General features: G+C 40.2%; 1 protein-coding gene across 4 annotated transcripts in view; it reads right to left on the reverse strand.

Annotated features, from left to right (window-relative positions):
* Window positions 1-18,538, reverse strand: part of Ralgapa2 (Ral GTPase activating protein catalytic alpha subunit 2) — a 270,234-nt gene that overhangs the window by 210,379 nt on the left and 41,317 nt on the right. For 3 of the 4 annotated variants that reach the window (XM_029536075.1, XM_029536074.1, XM_029536073.1), the window contains exons 4-5: window positions 10,193-10,250; window positions 1,857-1,900 (exon numbers count right to left, since the gene is read on the reverse strand). In XM_029536075.1, the coding sequence (XP_029391935.1) occupies window positions 1,857-1,900; window positions 10,193-10,250 (102 nt within the window). Of the gene's footprint in view, window positions 1-1,856; window positions 1,901-3,688; window positions 3,705-10,192; window positions 10,251-18,538 lie in introns of those variants that run through there. The other variant, XM_029536076.1, reaches the window with a different exon arrangement.

The following is an 18,538-nucleotide window of genomic DNA, read 5'->3' on the forward strand; positions in this document are numbered from 1 at the left end:
GACAAAATTTAGAGCTAAGATGAAAGGATGGACTATCCAGAGACTACCCCATTCGGGAGTCCATCCCATCATCAGCCACCAAACCTAGATACTAATGCTCATGCCAACAAGATTCTGCTGAAGAGACCCTGATATTGCGGCCTCTTGTGAGGCTATGCCAGTGCCTGGCAAACACAGAAGTGGATGCTCACAGCCAGCTATTGGATGGAACACAGGGTCGCCAATGGAGGAGCTAGAGAAAGTACCCAAGGAGCTGAAGGGGGCTGCAACCCTGTAGGTGGAACAACAATATGAACTAACCAGTACCCCCTGAGTTTGTGTCTCTAGCTGCATATGAAGCAGAAGATGGCCTAATCAGTCATCATTGGGTAGAGAGGCCCCTTGGTCTTGCAAACTTTATATGACCCAGCACAAGGCAAGGCCTGGGCCAAGTAGTGGGAGTGGGTGGGTAGGGGAGCAGAGGTGGGGGGAGGGTATAGGAAACTTTCGGGATAGCATTTGAAATGTAAATAAAGAAAATAATAATAATAATAATAATAAAAAAAAGTTTGGGTGCTGGAGAAGGGAACCTGGTTTCAAATTCATACTCCACTACTTTCTGGCTGTGATACATGGAAAAATCATTTGACTTCTCTATGTCTTAGTCACCCCATCTGTGAAACAGCAGGACTGAGTGAGCTAACATGCACATAAAGACACATAAAGGCACACAAAGCAGTGCCTGGCTCCCATTATTAATAGTATTTCATTCTGTAAGGCAACATCTCCCCGTCATCAGTGCTCAACTGTCCATGGAGCAGTGGCAGAGACACTCTCCTTCCACATTTCCACCATGTGAGAACAGAGGAGCATTTCAGCCATCTTAACATAATGTTCTTGGGTGCTAAATGAGACTCTGAAGACCACGCTGAGTGGCATGGGGTTGCTTTCTCGCTTCCTTGCCTTATAGTTATACTCAGCTGCTTCCTGCACCGTCACCATGATCTGAATGGGGAGTAGCACCAAGTAGAAAGTGAGCAGCATGCCCCTTTTTTATTCTACACTCACTTCCATCGCTTCCTTAGTTCAAAACCACACATTGCTCCTTTTCTGTATTCCTAAATGATTAAAACAAAGTCAATAAAAGAAGATACATAAGTAAACAAGAATGAAAAATGTGGGGCTGGAGAAATGGCTCAGTGGTTAAGAACACTGTCTGCTCTTCTAGAGGTCCTGAGTTCAATTTCCAGCAACCACATGGAGGCTCACAACCATCTGTAATGACATCTGATGCCCTCTTCTGGTGTGTCTGAAGACAGCTACAGTGTACTCACATACATGAAACAAGCAAATAAATCTTTAAAAACAAACAAACAAAAAGAATGAAAAATGTGTTCTCAAATGCAAATGAAACATGATGGAGGAGTTCCCACGGTCTTTAAGTTTTTCTTTTTTCTTTTTTTTCATCTTCTTTTTTATTATTTTCTTCCTTTACAATTCAAATGCTATCCCTAAAGCCCCTTATACCCTCCCCCCACCCTGCTCCCCAACCCACCCACTCCCACTTCCTGGCCCTGGCATTCCTCTGTACTGGGGCATATAATCTTCGCAAGACCAAGGGTCTCTCCTCCCATTGATGGCCGACTAGGCCTTCCTCTGCTACATATGCAACTAGAGACACAGCTCTCCCATGGTCTTTAATCATAACCATCCATAACACAAGTTCCAGAGGATCCAACGCCCTCTTCTGATCTCTGCTGGTACTAGGCACACATATACATACATGCAAACAAAACACTCATACACATATAGTAAAATAAATAAATCTAAAATAAATTTAGAAAAATATTCCAGTATACTTTCATAAAAAGGATTACCTTAATAGAATTTCCAGTGTGTAAAAGCTTCTTTAAAGTTGAGCCTGGAAGTTTAAAACAACTGATTAGAAATAGAGTATACAAATAAATATTTAAAACATATAGGGGAATATTAAATATCTATATTTATTTTATTCTATGTTTATTTCTGTGTATATATGTGATATATGTAGATATTCATATACATGTATGTATGCACACTGTGGGTATAGTTATCCTCAGAGCCAGAAAAGGGCACTGGATGGATCCCTGGAACTGGAGTTACAGCCAGTTGTAAGCCACCCAATGTGTGGGTGCTTGGAACTAAACCTGGGTGCTCTATAAAAGCAGCAAGTATTCTTAACACAAAATATATGTTTAAAGATCAGCTTTAGAAGGGGGAAAAATGCATGCTGTTTTCAAAATATAAGACTGACCTCCAACAGCAAACAACATCACGGAAGAAAAGATATTTTAAAGACAGCAGTACTTTGATTATGAGCCATTTTAAATTCTTTTTAAAAGAGTCAGAATGACTGACATTCCTACTACAGAGACATGTGTTCATCCACTTCATTGCTGCTCTGTTCACAATAGCTAGGAAATGCAATCAGCCTAGATGCCCATCAACAGGTACGTGGATAATAAAAATTTGGTGCACACATACATTGGAGTCTTATTCAGTGTTAAAGAAAAAAAATTAAAGTTGTAAGTAAATGGGTGGAACTTAAAAAAAAAAAATTAGACTGATGAGTCACCCAGGCCCAGAAACACAAAAGTCTCATGAAATGAGAGCCCCTAGAGGGCCCCAAACAACACAAAATTCTGTTGTTCTCTGCCTTATGTCTCAGCCAGTAAAGTGAGCAATACCACATATCATTAGTAAGTCCTTTCATAGGATCTACTTTGTGTCAGGAGCACAAAGAAAAGACACCTGGGCTATTGATTTCCAAAGACCATAGCAAGTGGCCAGTGGAGAAAGAAACAGAACTTTCTAACACTTCTAGACCCACTGTAAGTATATAGGACAGTGGTCCATTGAAGGAAGTACAATTCATCAAAAATTGTTTTAAAATGGATCAAGGAACTAAATGTGAAATATAACTGTAAAATTACTAGAAGAAAATAGGCCCAGTGCAATGGCACACTTGGGGGACAGAAGCAGGTGGAATTCAGTTAGTTCCACACCAGCCAGTCTACACACTGGGGGGGGGGGGGAGTTTGGGGAGGACACGTGAGCAAACACAGAATGACCAATTTCCTATCCTGTGACCGTCAGAGGAGCTAGTGGCAATTGATGGCTGCCGAAGGAGGGAGAGTCAGTTTTCTTCAGAGATGAGGGCCCAAGAGCCTACACATCCTCCAGTGTATGGTCTACACCTATACACTTACAGGAAGCAGTAAAAGCATTCAGTATTTTTTTTAAGAGAGAGAACAAGTAGTTTGAAGGGGAAAGTGGTGGGACAGGTAAGGGAGAACTGAAGGAATGGAGTGGGGAGTAGATGTGATCCAATACATTATAGGTATTCTATGAATATTAAGTAAAATATCTTAAAGATTACTAGATGACACTAAAAAATATAACCCATAAAGATTAGTAAGTTGAATGTCTTCAAATTAAAAACATTATTCTTCAAAATTATAGTAAATTATAGAGAAAATATTTCCAAGGAATATATCTGATAAAACTTCTACCAAAAATTATTGGACTCTCTAAAATAAAAAAAAAACAACAATAAAATAAAACAATGTAACTTTCAAATGGTTAACCTTGATACATAGAAATCACATGAAAAGTTCAAGACCATGAGTCAATGAGATAACATAACCAGCTGGGCAGTGTTAGTGCACACCTTTAGTCTCAGCACTTGGATGGCAAAGGAAAGTGGATCTCTATGAGTTTGAGGCCAGCATGGGTGAGTTCCAGGGCAGCTAGGACTACACTCAAAGAAACCCTGTTTCAGAAAAAGAGAAAGAGAGAGGAGGGTGTAAGATAGAGGAGAAGACAATTACCAGCAAACTAAACAGTGACTATAATAACTACTGTTAACTGGACTGTGAAATTGCTTTGGACATAAAATGATATGGCCACTCTATAAAGAGTTTACCAGTTAAGTATATTTTACAAGAGATATAAAAGCTTATGTCCACATAAAGACCTGTACATAATGTCTAACAGTAGGTTTATGATAATAGCCAAATATGAGAATCAACTGAATACTATCAGCAAGAGAAAAAAAATCAACAGATGATGGCAAAGCCATACAATGGAATACAATTCTACTCAGAAATAAAAAATAATGAACTATTAGTACATACCATATAGATGAATTTCATAACAATTATAGCATAAAAGATGTTGTGCTGGCTAGTTTTATGTCAATTTGATACAAGCTATTGACATCTGAAAGAAAGGAACCTAAACTGAGAAAATGCCTCCATAAGCTCAGGCCATAGACAAGTCTATAGAGGATTTTTTAAATTGGTGATAGGTGTAGAAGGAGTATAAGAAAGTTATAGTGAGTGTTAATACCCTGGGCTAGTATGCTCTGGGTTCTATAAGAAAGAAGGCTGGGCAAACCATAAGGACCAAATAAGAAAGCATCAGCTCCTACCTCCAGGTTCCTGCCCAGTTTGAGTTCCTGCCTTGGTTTCCCTCAGTAGACTATATAAGTCTACTGAATCAGGATATATAAGTCAAATAAACCCTTCCCTCCACACCCCCAAGTTGCTTTTGGTCACAGTGTTTCATGACAGCAATAGTAACCCTGCCCAAGGTAGAAACCAAACAAACAAAAAAGAACATAGCTATATGATTCTATCTAAACAAGACTCTCGAAAATGCAAAGGCAGACTAGTTTCTTTTGATTTGAAGAAACACAACTTATCAATTTTTTTCTTTTATGGATTTTACTTTTAGTGTCATATCTAGTGAATCTTGTGAAAATATATTAGTGATTGGAGCTGGGGTGGGGAAGAAAAGAACAAAGGGATTACTAAGGAGAATGAGGACATTTTGGGGGTGATGCTGCATTCATCTATCTATCTAGCTATCTATCTATCTATATTCCATCCCCTCCTCAATAAATCTGTTTTCTAGAACAATAAAATTAAAATCAGAAGAGGTGGCTGTGGGAAGCGGGTGCGGCCACAGGGCAGCCAAGATGGTGCCCTGGCTCATTGCCAAGCCCTGTGATCCCTGCTTGTTTACCAAGAACCAGATCATGCGCACCAGAATGATCATGCGCTGTCCGCCTGACACATAGCGTCATACAGCATGATATTGAGTCACTAGCCTACCAACACACACCCTGTCTGCATGCATGGCTCATGTACAGAGCGCGCTGAATGCTGATTGGATGATGAAGAGTGGTGAGAGATGAGTGCAGAGGGTGGAGGCAGATAAATTGGGCAATCCCCCAGAATAAAGCAGAGAATAAAGCTGAAGCGGAAGCTGCTCGAACCCTGCCTTGGTGTACGTGTCATCTTTTCCCCACCTCTGCTGGCCAGAGGCTGGGGTTCGAGGCAGGTAGCCTAGATGTAACTAGGTAAGAGACTAGAAGGATGGAGACTTGTAATCAGACATCCATATGATGACAAAGGGCAGGAAGCCCCTTGAGAATGGAGAAGAGGAACAATGGGCTTATGGGTAACAAGAAGGATCAGGAGAGGACAAAGCCACAAAAAAAGGATATGAGACAATGTAGCACCAAGCTGACACAGTCCAAGGAGAGGGATGCCAAACCACTTCTGGAAGTAGCACTAAATAAAAGAGGCCATGACCTTCTGTGTTCCTGAAGAACAACACAGAAGGACTGAGTCTCCAAGAAAAGCAAGGTTTCAACGACCAAGGAGGTAAAAGAAAGGCAAGAAAGGCCAATTGGTGGGGCGGCTAGCAGCTCAGCCAAGAGAGCTGGCCCCAAGCTCATAGGAGCATTAGTTCCAGCCACTCCTTCCTAAGCCGAGACATGAACCTAGCCCTCTGGTGAGCTCATCCTGGCCAAGGCACTTGGGAGAGAGTCCTAGTGTCAAGAGTACAGAAGGCCCAGCCCTGAGGGATGAGTGGGAAGTGGGATGGACAGCTGCAAGGGAATCAGGGAAGGTCCTCCAACTCAAGCTGCTCAGAGGTGGGACCAGTGGAGTAAGAACTGTGAGGAAAGGCTTGTTATGTTCATATGTCCCACAATGGGGGACACACTGGGTAGCCTGAGTATAAACCCAGGGACAAGACTGAAAAGTCAAAAATTGTATTTCACTTTACTTATGCACTTGGTTTTTATACTGTAGAATAAAATCTGGTTGAATAAATTAGACTTAGTAATTAATGACATATAAAATGCATAACCAAATACTGCATGGTATTGAGTATTTTTCACTGAATCCTATCCCTTTAAGCCAAAAGATTGCTTATTTTAAGCACCCTTGCTATAAAACATCTCTAAGTACAGCTTTCCAGCCATTAAACAAACAGGCACAACTGCACTGTGAACCAGGTAGGAAACCTGCTCTGTGGATGCTCGTGAACAGGAACCTCTTCCTAAGCAGATACTCACAGAACTTTAGTCCTGTGTTGACATCACATGGGCACTAGGAGCTCTCACATTAAACATCCGGTTTGCAGTCACTACCACTTCTGACACACCACTCTCTACCAGCTCTCGATTACTGTCAAGCAGCTGCTTTAGCCACTGCTGACTGCAGGAAAAGCTTCAACACTTTTGCATTCGCTATCAGCCACGAAACTTTCCAAAGAGTTCAGTCCCGGGTTAGCATCACTTAGCAAGGCTTCTATAAACCTGGGATAATGGATCTATGTTTACTTCATACTGTAAAACAGAGTTGAAATATGCTTACTATTGCACTGATTTACAGCAAAAACCTAGCCTTAAATTGCATTTGTGTGTGTGTGTGTGTGTGTGTGTGTGTGTAGGTTACACAACAAGTTTTCTCGCCATGAGTTCCAGGGGTTGAACTCAGATTGTCTGGCTTGGTGGCAAACACCTTTACCAGCTGAGAATCTCATTGACCCTCCAATAAAAAATTAATTAAAAAGTAAAATCCCAAACAAGGACAAACTGCAGCTATTGCTTCCATTAAAACTGTTTTAAGAGAAACAGAATGTATTTGCTGCTATAGACAGATGAAAAGACAGGGCAAGAAACAGACAAAGCATGGTGGCAACTGATGTTTCACACTGCCTGCCTCTTTCTGACAGAATCTGGCTACTCAGGGATACCAGAGATCTTGGAGTGGAGGTTGCTTTCACTTTAGGTTTCCTGTGTAGTGAATTGTCAATTCTTCCATGGGACAGTAAACGGCACTGGTTACACCAGGTTCTACCAATATCTGGATTGTATAGCAGTATTCCACTGGCAAGGATGCCAGACACTGAGTGTGGAGAACCCAGGGTCAGCTGGGAGATGGCTGTGCTGTTCACAGTACACCATTCTCCTGATACCTGGGTTTACAGTTTCAGTTTCTAGTGTTAACTCAGTCAAGACCTCAAGTAACAAGTAACTGTTTAACAAACTCAAGTAAAATAAAGAGGAAGCCAGAGGCTCAAGACACACAAAGTCAGTACATATGGTGACAAATTAACAGTCTCTTACCAATCCTAAGATCAAAAGGCTGTGAAAGGAACCCTTCTGTAGAGCAATAGTTAATTGCCTCCATCTGGACATTGTGGGCCACATCAGGCTACTTGGGACTTCATTACTCCACAGTCAGTAAACATTCACTCCAAAACTAATACACACTTTGTTAGGCAGCTGCCTAGCCCCTAGAAGTGTTACACAGACCTTAACTCCCATGAATGTTCTCAGTTATATGTATCCTACATCAATATACACATTGCCAATCTAAACTTCAAAATAAGGGACTAGGAAAAGGAGCTTAGAGTTAAGAGTCCTTACTGCTCTTGTGAATACTGGCCTGTTCACAACCACTGTAACTCCAGCTTCAGGAGATCTGACTCCTGGCACTCATTTGCACATGCACATGAATGCACGCATACATTCAAGAGCGTGGACGCGCTCGCCCCCCCCTCCCTTTCTCTCTCACACAAATAAAAATAAAACAAATCTTTACAATTCAAAACAAGTCAGATTCCAAAGTATATCTAGCCTAAAGACCAAGGTAAGAAAGATATGGACCTCTACACATGCCACTGTCTACTTGACTTTATTAATACAGCAAAAAATACCTTTAAAAATGCTATCTTCCTCAAGAACTGGGTACATAAGCATCAATGATAAGAATGCAAATGATTATACTTCAGCAATCTGACTACTCTATATATACAGCTTTGCATGCCCCATATAAATAAGGCCATGGGGACTTTACTGGCTCAGAAGATTAGTAGTTCGCAATCCCAGCTCAGAAGTCAGAAGACCCTGGTCATTCTTGATTAGATGTTACCAAAATGGGAAAAGAGCAAATCATGTCAGCAATTTTAACTCATTTTCATGACATTAGAAAACAATAAAGAATACTATAGACTGCACATAGGACTTGTTAAGTTAATCTGCAGAGTTCTAGGATGTTTATTCACACTGAGGTGAGCCCCCTAATCTTGAGACAGCCTGAAGTGCTATCTGAAGAAAACAGTGTGGGTTCTGGATAAATGTTGTAAGCCAAATTAGAAGCGATTCTACTTGCATAACCAAGGATGCTGCCCACTCACTTCTCAGTCCCACAGACAGAACCTCACAAATCCCAGCCTTGTTAGCTGACACTCTGTAGTTTTTAAATGTTTACCTTGCTTTAAATACATAATCACAAAGCTCCAATTAAGCAGAAATGGTAGGGCAAACTTGCTCAGATTTAAAGCAAAACTTTCTTTGCTTATTTGAAAGATTTAAAGATTAGCATGATCTCTTAGATAATGATACAGTCAATGAATTTCATAAGTATATACAATATACATACTTTACCTTCTTTAAATTTAAATTTGTAACACAAAACTTGAATTCAGTTTTTTATAAGCGTTTATTACCTGTTCTCATAGGAACAATCCTAAATTGAATTTAGAACTCTGAATTTTGGAATTCTTTTTTCAAGCTCTGATTTAGCACATGATGTTGCTCTCCCAACCAAGAAGCCCTGTTTACCTTTCAAGGCTCAGGTGGAAGCGACTTCTCTTTAAGATCCCTCAACTCTCCTAGGCAGAATTATTCCACCTTTCTTCTCCCTTCCCACTATTTTCCCCTCACAGCAAAAATTACACTGCAATTTCTTTTCTCATCTACCTACCCAAGGGGCAAGAGACCATTCCAACGCAAGAATGGTGACATGTCCTTTTCTGTCCCAAAGGTTTGTCTCTCCCTCAATAAATATTGGAATATGTGAATATTCAAATAAAGATTCTATTCCAAGGTTCACACTCTCCTCCAATGTAGCCGTCTGATACAGAAGAAAAAAATGTATCAACTGGCAAACTCTTATAGGTAAAAGGACTGGTAGGAACTCTTGGAAAGGCATGCAGAACTATACCCTAGAATGCTCCAGTTAGGCTGGGCATTTTAAATGTGCTGTCACATGTAAAGAGCTGAGCAGAAGGGGTAACACTGATACTTGCTTTGGTTCAAGTTCCCTTCTGGTTGGCACACCTTACAGTATCCAAACGGAGCAATTTTGAATAATAATGCAGACTTGAACAATTTTTTTGTAAAAAAATAATGTACAATTGTTTGAGAAAATACTTTAGATCAGTGCTTCTCAACTTGATGTGTACAGGAATCCTTCTGTGTCCCTTGTTAAGAGACCACTATATTCAGAAGGTCAGACTGGGACCTAAAAGTGTGCATCTTTAAAACAATCCTGGGAAGCCCATGGACTAGAACACAATGGGAACATTTAAAATGAGAGATTAAACTTTTTAAAATGTAGTCATTGAGAATTTAATACATATATACAATCTCTTTTCATCATACCCATCCCCCAAAATCCCTACTCTGACTCCCGCTCTCCCCCCCCATAGAGCCCCCTCCCAACTTTGTATCCTCTGCCTTTTTTTAACCCATCTTCCATCCACTCCAGGATGTTAACAGGTTTGACCTTGTGTAGGTAAGTGCCCGCAAGCAACAGCCCTTCCCGCCCTCCTACGACAGTCCCTGAGACTTTGGTGGAGGGGACATGAGAGAGATTTTCAGTTAGGCTCCATAGTCACTTATTCCCAACTCTAACCAGTTTTGGTGATAAGGATACTTTCCTACGAAGTTCAAGTTGGACTTGATTTAAATTACAAAGTCTTTATTTTTCTCTATAAGTTATCTTGGGAATATTAGCTACATAAAGCTTTGTGAAACCTCAATTGGTAGAAATCCATATCTCTAATACATTACTGGCTTTCATCTTACCTATACTCTGGTAATGCCATCGAAAGAAAATTCGTTCAGGTAGAAACTGCAGTATTTTCTACAAAATAAAAAAAGACAGAAAGAAACAAAAGCAACAAATGAAAATATATTTTGAATAGGCCCATGTTTCTCATCTCGCCTCCCCCCAACTTACAAACAAATAAATAAATGTAAATTTATATGTATGTATATATATATATATATATATATATACACAAATACACACACACACATATATATATATATATATATATATATATATATATATATATGAATCTCATAAAAGCAATGCCTACAAGTAGCTCTTAAGTTGTACTTAGGAAAGCACCCATTAGTGGGTAATGAACAAATTTCTGAAGCACAAGAATACTGGTACTGGGATAATAAAAGTTGGCCTCTGCAGGCAGTGGTGGTGCACGCCTTTAATCTCAGCACTTGGGAGGCAGAGGATTTCTGAGTTTGAGGCCAGCCTGGTCTACAGAGTGAGTTCCAGGACAGCCAGGGCTACTCAGAGAAACCCTGTCTCAAAACAAACAAACAAAAAGTTGGTCTCACTAGCAAAAGCTGGCTGGGAGAGTCAGCTTCTTCAGGGATGTGCCCCTATGCTCCAATAGATGGTCCTATGCCCATACACATATAAAGAGCACTAAATGATTCATGAGTTTAAAAACATGAATTTGGGTGGGAAAAGTGTATAGGAAGGGAGAAGAAAGGAACTGCAGGGGGGCTGAAAGGGACTGGACTCGAACAAGATGCATTATATTCATGTACAAAATTCTAAAACAATTTTTAAAGATTTTATTAGATTTACAAAGAAAAAAATTCAAAAGATCCATGAGATTAACATACACACACTCTAGAGCACAACTGGCAAATTATACTTGGATTCCTTTTATTTTTAATATAACTACTTAAAATATTCACTATATTTTTGTTGAGGGGTAGGTTAGAGGACAACTTGTGGGAGTCAGCTTTCTCTTTACACTGTGGTTAACAGGGACCTAGTGGCAGCAAGCACCTTTGCCCACGAAGCTACTTCACTATCCTAGCAACCACCTCTCTTTAAAAGAAAAATGCAAATGGCCAAAATATATCTTGTGGCATTAAAAGTATATTACATTATCATTGTGGGATGAAAATTCCTATTCTTGTGTCCTGTAGATGCACAAGTCTATAATCCCAGAAATCCTATAGGGATACAAGAGGCAGAGACAGGAGAATCTCTGGAAATCAGTTTGCTGTAAGCAGTGGTGAACAAGAGATCCGGCCTCAAACTAGGTGGAAAGTAAGAACCAAAAAAACAGTCCTCTGACCTCACAGAGCACACTGTAACCTGTAGTCACACACATAAGTATGCACAAACGAACATACACACACACACACACACACACACACACACACACACACGCGCAAATCATACACAGACACATAAATGTTTTGTTCTGTTTTCCTTTTTGAGACAGCATCTCTCTGTATAGTCCTAGCTGTCTTAGAACTCAGGTAGATCGGGCTGACCTTGAATTCACAGAGAGCCACCTCCTGCTGCCTCCTGAGTGTGGATTAAAGGTGTTGGCCATCATGTACAACCTCAAAAAAATTTGCTTTAAAAAAGGCAACCAGAAGACATGAAGGTCAGTCAGTTCCTACCACTGATCCACATCCAGTTTGTTTATGTACAGACTGTGGTGTCTAGGGCCCAAATGAGACCCTCACAGTTGCCATTCAAATGTGCTACCACTGAGCCACACCCCATCCCTAAAACGTCAGTTCTCTATAAGCCAGCTTCTTAAACTGAAGGCTACAACTCCAAATAGGATCACCTAACAGTATAAGAATCACAAAAAAAGTTGGCAAGAGTACAAGGTTTCTGAACATGCAACAACCAAAACTTAATTCAAAATCAAACATGTAATGAATTCACGGTATTGCTGGCAGTGCCTGAGTGTGCTGCACTGCACAGCTTCGCTGCAGCCTTGGCTCCAAACACACTTTGCATGCAATGCTAGCAAACGCTACCTGAAACACCACAGCTCAGATCTGAAACTATTATATGTTTATGAATTGTACTGTGTTTAACATGTGCACAAAGTTTTCTGCTTATACAGAATTGTATTGGTTTAATTACAGGATAGAAAGATTTTCACTAGTTTCCTACAGATTCCTCAGAACATAAGTATCACATATGTCTTTGGTTTGGTGTAGGAGGCCACGGTCCCTTCCCTGGGCTACCCGAAGCTGCACATTATAGATGGCACCTGTTGGCTATGGAGCTTGTGGTAAACAAGTCCATATTTGGTGGTGATAAGTTCCCGCTCTTCTGGTTGGCTGAGGCTGTGCGCCTGGTGAAGTGATGCGACCTGCCGCGATTGGTAGGCGTGAATGATATAAAAGGGCTTGTAGCCTGGGGCTCAGGGGAGATGAAGAGGGAGATGATGAAGATTGTTTAAGGTTCCTGAATAAACTGCTGTAAGAAGAACTGGTGGTTGCGTCTTCCTTGCTGGTCGAGAGAGGATGCGACAGTTTGGTGTACTTAATTCTTAACACTGTTGGTTGAGTTGGTAATCTGGCACCAGATTAGGACGGGATTCAGAAATCTAGCAATTTTTGAAATGAGCTTTCTTTTCTCTTTCCTTTTTTTTCTGCCACTTTATACTATGCATTTGTGCAGTGGTATTCTCAGCACTGACAATCACAAAATAAAAACACTGATCAACTTTGAAAAGCTCTGAAGACACACTACATCTTCAAATACTCAGCAACGATCTAATTCTTAAGTTAAAAATAAATAAGCAAATCTTTCTCATTAGTACACAAATTTGATTTCATCTTTAATAAATGGTAAAGTTATATGTATACCAAAGTATTACTTTATGCTTCTTTGAGATTTATTAACAATAACTGTTTTGGATACATATTTCATACCTATATACCTGAGAAAGGTAAAGTTGACAAAGGGGGGGGTCATAAGTAGAAAAATTTAGGAAGTCCTGCTCTACATGATGACAATAAAAAGCTCACATGAGTCTTGTCCTACAAAAAGGTTATAATTTTTAATACCCCTCTTCCTACCCTACGCTGCTGTGGCTGTAGAATACAATACATGGGAGCAAGAGCCCACAGAAATAAGTACACACAGCCAGCTGGAGAGCAGCACAGCACCAGCACCTCTGCATCTGAACTAGAAATGAGAGACTCCACACCTAGTCTGCTGCCAGAGCAAACAACTCAAGAGCCACCTATAACCACATCAGGGCCCAGGTCATTGTCTTTGGTACCAAATGAACAGTCATCTTCACAAGACAAAATCTTTGGAAAATAGACTACAATGGGGTTACAGGAAACTGCTGAGAGAAGAGAAGGAATGGGAAGGAAACTGGATGAGCCGGGAGCCCTACCAGCAGAGGGAATTCTGGAGCACAGTCCCAGGCAGCTGGAAGTGAGGCACTATACTCCAGGCCCATGGAGAAAAGAGCACAAGACAGACTGGAAGGCTGAAGGCACTAAGAGCCAGAAGCTATCAACCGTGCCTTTCTCGCAGTAGGTGGCCAACTGAAGGGGACTCTGAGCAACAACATCTTTGTTGTGAGCCACAGTGATGTTTAAATTATTAATTAGCTTATTCTCATCAGATTGAAAGGCTGGAACCCTAAGAGAAGTGTACCCCACTTCAGGGGCCCAGATGCTCCCACAGCTGTTTCCAATTCAGTCAGAAGTGGCTTCGTGTGGATGGACCTCCCTCTGAAGTCCTCCTATTGTTCACTGCCTACTTCCTGACAGTTCTGTATGCCTGAGCAAAGAGCTCACCTTCTTCTGTATTCTCCTTCGAGGGAAGCGCCTAGCTATAAGGTAGGACCACTTCTGGATACCACTATTCAAGAAGAAGCTAAGTGTATTAAAGATTCAGGGTGAGCCAGGCAGTGGTGGCACACACCTTTATTCCTAGCATGGGGGAGGCAGAGGCAGGTGGATCTCCCTGAGTTTGAGGTTAGCCTGGTCTTCAGAACATGTTCCAGGACAGCAAGAGCTGTACAGAAAAACCCTGTCTTGAAAAGCCAAAAAAGAAAGAAAAAAAAAAAAAAAGATTCAGGGTGGATTTTGTCTTGATGTGACATGTCCATTGGTTTTCATATTTTTAACTTTTAATAGAAACCAAACTACTTTTCAGTTTCCAAAATACCTATTAATATTCCTCAGTTGTTTTTTATTAGTATATGGCAATGAAAAGCACCTTTTAATATAAGAAAACAGAAAATGCATCAAACAGATATGCGTAAAGATGTTTCCATATTGTCCAAGTCTGCCACAAAATCATTTCCAATTCATGTAAGGTCAGGTCAGGACAGGCCTTACTACTTCTCGTAAGTATTCAGATTTATGGAATGAGTCTACTTTAAGGAGATTAAGAAATAAACTCCAAGGCTTAGATATGAAACATTGTGTGTAATGCATGAGGTAATATTTCCAAAGGGCCTGTGAGATGGGTTGATAGAGAAATTCACTGGCCATCAAGCCTGACAACCTGAGTTCAATTCCTAGGACCTATGATGGAGGGAAGAGTATTAACTTCCACAAGTTTCCCTTCACATGTACTCCATGGTACATGAGCATGTGTGTTCACAAGCAGATTCACACACACACACACACACACACACACACACATACACACACACAAAATTTTTTAGAAGAATATTTCCTAAATGACAAAATTTTATACAATGACTGAAACAATAACCATACTAATGCATCTTTCTGGACACTAAAATTGTGAGGGGTGCTTTTTATGGATTAAATCCCATGAGGGTCAATAAATAAAGAGCCAAACACAACTACCTAGTCTAAATGCTAGGCCTGCGCCTCAGAAGTCCCAGATGAAGCCTACCTTTGGTGAGGCAAATGCAATCTGGCAGTTCTTGTACTGCAGCTGCTATCCTAAGCTACACTGCTGTGAATGCCACATAAGCTATTGACGTCTTGTTTGTAGTTTCACTGGAGACTAAAATAAAAAAAATTCAAGAAAGCCACACAGTGTGAATAAATATTACTTTTCTGGAAAACACATGACTCTGTTTAATGCTCTGTGCTCAGCTGAATCTATATGGTAATCCATTACAGCACACTCAAAATCGAAATTAGGTATTACTACTGATCAGCACATCAGGGAATCTGTCATTCTTTTAACTGATTATCTATAGCTACTTTTTCTTCAGAACATACTGCATGACCAGGAATAATATGAAACATAAGGTGAAGTTTATACAAGATGCTACTATGAACTTTAAAACCACCAGTCTTCATTTAATTTAGATGGAAACTTTTTTTTCCAAACTATTACCAGATGACTGCAGCATGCCTGAGTTGATTCACACTTGATTTCAAGTCTACATGGAAAGCAGAGCAGTGAAGAATGATGAAGATACTAATGCATACCAGTTAATCTACCTGAAACAATAAACCACTAAACCTGTTCAGCTTGGGAATAGAGAGCCAGGGAGTAACCCTTCCCCAAACCAGCTGTAGGGCATGATGTAGTGCTTACAGAAGATGCTGCCCTGGGAGAAAACAGACTTCATTTAAAAGAACAGACATCCTAGCTCCTTGACCTTGGAAGTAACAAATGTGCAGAAAACTTAGATTGAGAATTGGAAGCCCCTTCAGGGGAGCATTCTGTGGGTGTCTTGACTACATAACTTCTGGCTTCAGAGGGACCCACAGACAAAGAGCCTGCACATACTTCCATGTCAACCTACAGGACACATCTTTTTCACTACTGTCTGGTGGATTTTTACCAGTTACTAAAAATAACTCAACTCTGACATAAACAGAATATTTTCACTTGTGGTCAATACTCATTTAGGACCTTTAAATTCAAGTGAGACAGAGCTAAAACAAATGAACAGATAATCTTAAAAATAAAATGAATGCACTTTAGTTCAAACAAATGCTTATACCAGAAATCCCCTCTACTACACAATACTACTTAATCTCTCAGCATGCTGTTGTGGAATAAGTAAAGCACAGCTATGTATTGTCATATCCCTATTGGTCATTGTAAATACTAAATTCAAATTTCACCTCCTGGAATGAGACCACTTCAAAACAACCTTCCAGCATTCTTCTCAGGTGGACAGGCATAAGGCCCACTCTGCCATTACAGCTGGATTCCCTGGGAGAAAGGACTTACACTTTAGTGATACATCAAGTATCCTCAACATCAGGACCAGTGCCTAGCACACAATATTTTCTAATAAGAAGTGGCACAAGCAAATAGATCGATAAAAAATCATGAAAAGAAATCACAGGAAGTCTAGTTTTAGTACACACATACATACATACACACACACACACACACACACACACACACACACACACACGAGTTTGAGGCCAGCCTGGTCTATACAGCTCCAGGACAGCCAAGGCTACACAGAGAAATCCTGTCTCAAAAAAAAAAAAAAAAAAAAAAAAAAAAAAAAAAAAGGTACAGGGAAGAAAAAGAAAAGGAGAGGGTGAAGAAAGGAAAAGGAAAGGAAAGAAGAAACAAACTAACCATGGCAGGGAAGCACTAGGTGGCAGTTAATAAAAATAACTGAAAATGTAAATATGTCTCCAAACATTTTATATCTCAATACATTGCTTAAAAGATAATAATTTCTTAGCCCATGAGAAAACAGACTTAAAATCTCTAAGAAACTTATATTTATAATACAAAAAAAAGACATTTAAAATAAATATGGAACATACTGTTTTTAAAGAGAGACATATCAGACATTCTACATTTCTTGGAATCAACCAAGATGTTGAAAACCTGATTATCAATTGTCATGGTTTGAATATGCTTGGCCCAGAGAGTAGCACTATTTAGAGATGTGGCCCTGTTGGAATAGATGTGTCACTGTGGGTGTGGGCTTTAAGACCCTCATCCTAGTTGCCTGGAAGTCAGTCTTCTGCTAGCAGTCTTCAGATAAAGATGTAGAACACAGCCAGGCCATGGTGATGCACGCCTTTAATCCCAGCACTTGGGAGGCAGAGGCAGGCGGATTTCTGAGTTCGAGGCCAGCCTGGTCTACAAAGTGAGTTCCAGCACAGCCAGGGCTATACGGAGAAACCCTGTCTCAAAAACAAAACAAAACAAAAACAGACAAACAAAAAAGATGTAGAACTCTCAGCTCCTCCTGCACCATGCCTGCCTGGATGTTGTCATCCTGCCTTGGTGATAATGGACTGAGCCTCTGACCCTGTAAGTCAGCCCCAATTAAATGTTGTCCTTGTAAGAGTTGTCTTGGTCATGGTGTCTGTTCACAGCAGTAAACCCTAACTAGGATATCAATGAAGACCTAAAAAGGCAAAGGTATCCTAATAACAAAAGTTTTTGTTTACTTAAGTTTACCCAAAGCAGCAAAGGGGGGGGGGTGACTTTATTCCATGCAAGTGCCATGCAGCTGCAGTGATGGTTCAACAAAAGAGACAATCCCAAAGAAAAATTGAAATGTGTTCTCAAAACCAAACAAAGTAAATAAAAAGGAAAATTGGGTTTTAGTGTTTCTGATTTATGTTCTTAAAGACTCAAATGTATACTGAAGAGATGATGAAAACTTGGGGAAACTAATGAAGTAGATATGTAATTAGATAACCTTCTGAAATCATAAAATATTAACTAATGAAGGTGGAAAGCATAGTTAGCATTAATCAGACTATTACAGATTACCCCATGAGCCAGGACAGTGCACATCACAAACTCCCCAGAACCACATAAAAGAACACACACAAGAAATGCCTGGACAAAACACACTTAAAGTTGTAAATTCAATATAAATCTAAAAAGCACTGGGCAAAAAACAAATAGAAAATGTAGTATATTCCTTAAACCACAGCAACAAGGCTGACCTTTGCCTTTTCATCAGCTGTGGCAAAGTGATCATGAGTCATGAAGTGGATGTCAGGACCGAGAGAAAGTGAAGACAACAGGGACCCAAAGCAGACCATGGGCCTATACAGCAATGCAGTTTCTGGTGTTTCTGAAGCAAATTACATCTACCTCAGACATATACATTAAAGGGTGGGTGGTAATGATCTGAAAATTATATAGTCATCTACGTATGCTTTTATATATCTGAAGTTCAAGGAATGGTGTTTCTGAGCTACAATTATATCAGCCACATATCTTCCCTTCTTCAACAAAGTACATAATTCACCTTCTAGCAACAAGGATTAATCAAAGTAATTCCCTAATAAGAATAGAGACATAGCTGGGAGTGGTGGCACATGCCTTTAATCCCAGCACTCGGGAGGCAGAGGCAGGTGGATTTCTGAGTTCGAGGCCAGTCTGGTCTACAAAGTGAGTTCCAGGAC

Source organism: Mus pahari, chromosome 3 (genome assembly GCF_900095145.1).
Source record: "Mus pahari chromosome 3, PAHARI_EIJ_v1.1, whole genome shotgun sequence".
In the NCBI taxonomy this organism is placed as follows: Eukaryota; Metazoa; Chordata; class Mammalia; order Rodentia; family Muridae; genus Mus; species Mus pahari.